Source organism: Anneissia japonica, unplaced genomic scaffold (assembly GCF_011630105.1).
Source record: "Anneissia japonica isolate Jap-2015-1 unplaced genomic scaffold, ASM1163010v1 scaffold24185_len4697_cov143, whole genome shotgun sequence".
Taxonomy (NCBI): Eukaryota; Metazoa; Echinodermata; class Crinoidea; order Comatulida; family Comatulidae; genus Anneissia; species Anneissia japonica.
The window spans coordinates 563-2,515 of NW_022730489.1; the positions used below are offsets into that span (position 1 = coordinate 563).

The window sequence follows — 1,953 nt, forward strand, 5'->3', positions numbered from 1 at the left end:
TCGAAGGTACGATTCTTCAGTCGACCGAACGTTGGATTTTTGATTATTATTATTTCGTCCTTTATTATTCCTTCGCCCTCGATGACACCGTAAAATCGAACGTCCTGGCTGTTTCCTATCGTGAATCGATGAAATCCCTTCGCCAGAAAACCATGCATCACGAAGTAACCTTCGGAAATCTCGTCCCACCCGTGCATTCTATGGGCTACTTTTTTTTGCAATTTTTCTTTCCATCGACGTCTGCACCGGGTGCATTCGACTGAACAATATATCTTATTCGGTGAAAATCGTCTCGTTACTGCCATCTCCTTGCAAAAATTCAGGTTTTTAGAGTTATATTATTCAACATTCGTTCAAATATTTACGGGCGCCGATGCAAAAGTCGCGAGCACGTGCGCACAGGGGATCGCCGCAGCGAAGAACGAACAACTTCGTTCGCCCACCTCCAAGATCCTTGCTGTGGAACACCAACTCGTCCCTTCTCGTCGCTCGTTCCTTTTCGATGGACGTCGTCACGACTGTGGAACAGCAATCCGGTTTTCCTTCCCCCCACGCTGCAACCGTCAGTCTGGTCGGCACTCCTTCGACGGTGAGTCGAACATCCCGCAATCGATCGGAGGTGCCACGACCGCAGGCGGAAACGAGGACGCTGTCCTTGTCCGGTTTCGACGGGCACCTCTTTCGGAGGGCATCCAGCAGGGCGGTCGCGTCGACGAAGTCGTTGCGACACGCCGCGAACAAAGGGTGCTGCGAAGCTCCCTCGTGTCTGACGTAGTACGGCGCCGGCCGGAAAAGACCGAGCGCGGCGCACGCTCTCCTGAACTTGGGAGCGTTCGTTTCCTTCTTCGACAGTCGGCGAACGCTCGATAACGAAATCGTCTACGTCCTCTTCAGACCGTCCGCGAGTTCGACGAAGGCACCGGCGCAGGCCTCCAAAGCCGACGCAGGATCGTCGTGCGTCAGCGCGATCTCCACCAACTTCCGGTCCAGTTTGGTAACTAGAGGTTCCGCGTCGTCCCTCACGTTCAGCATGCCGACCGTGCCGACTGTACGGTCCTCTCGCAGGTACGCATATCTCTTCTTCGCCGTCGTCAGCAGCAGCCGTCTGTACGTCTCCCTCCGGACAAACTTCTGCCATCCGTTTCCGCCGACGGTTTTTTCGAATTCCATCTGCATGTCGGGTCTGCCGTTCGCCCCGACCTTCACGAACAGCGAGTCCGTGTCTCCGTAAACCACCCGAGCTCCCTTGCGTTCGGCGCAATTCTTCAACTTGGCCAGCTGTCTCCTGCAGCTCGACGTCACGTGGTTGTAGAGTCGACCTCTTCCGGAGATGGCCAGGCATCCGATGTACGCGTTCGCCACCCTTTTGTACGCGGCCGATCGCTCTGGTCGTTCGTCCCGTCCTCGCACCAGCCTCTTGAGTATGGACGGCAGAAGACCTTCGAGCACGCTCGCGTCGACGAAGGACCCGTCTTCGAGAGCGGTCGCCTCGTCCACGTCCCGGTCGACGACGAACCTGGGATAGTAGGACTTGAAGTCGTACACGTCCACGTGATCGTGGATGCCGGGCACTGGTTCGAGAACGAGACCTCCGCCTCCGGCCGGCTCTTCCGCCGTCTCTCTTCGACGGGGAAACACGAAACCCCGTCTCGTAGCCTCCCTGCAGAGCATGGACGACAGCATCTGCTTCCTCGTTCCTCCGGGAAAGGTGCCCGTCAACCTGGACGCGTCCAAGACGGTTTCCACAAGACGCCTGCTGCGCACCTTGCGTTCGTAATCTCGGAGGACAGACAGCTCCTCATCAAGCACGTCGTCGGACGTTCGCGCAGAAAGTTCGTTGCAAGATCTTCTGCTCGCGTACTCGTACATGGAATCGCGATCGCGGCACCCGTCGGCGTCCTCGGAGGTGTCGACACATATCGGCCATCGAGATATCGGCAGGTCGCACGCCGT

The 1,953-nt window shown here is 57.2% G+C and overlaps 1 protein-coding gene across 1 annotated transcript; it reads right to left on the reverse strand.

Moving 5' to 3' along the window:
* Positions 1-879: 879 nt before the first annotated feature.
* On the reverse strand, positions 880-1,869 carry LOC117114961 (DNA polymerase II-like). Its single transcript, XM_033258592.1, has one exon. It carries the CDS (start codon positions 1,867-1,869, stop codon positions 880-882), a length of 990 nt encoding a protein of 329 aa, XP_033114483.1.
* Positions 1,870-1,953: the final 84 nt, after the last annotated feature.

Coding starts and splice junctions, on each gene's coding strand:
- LOC117114961 (XM_033258592.1), bottom strand. CDS start 1,869: ATGTACGAGTACGCGAGCAGAAGATCTTGCAACGAACTTTCTGCGCGA.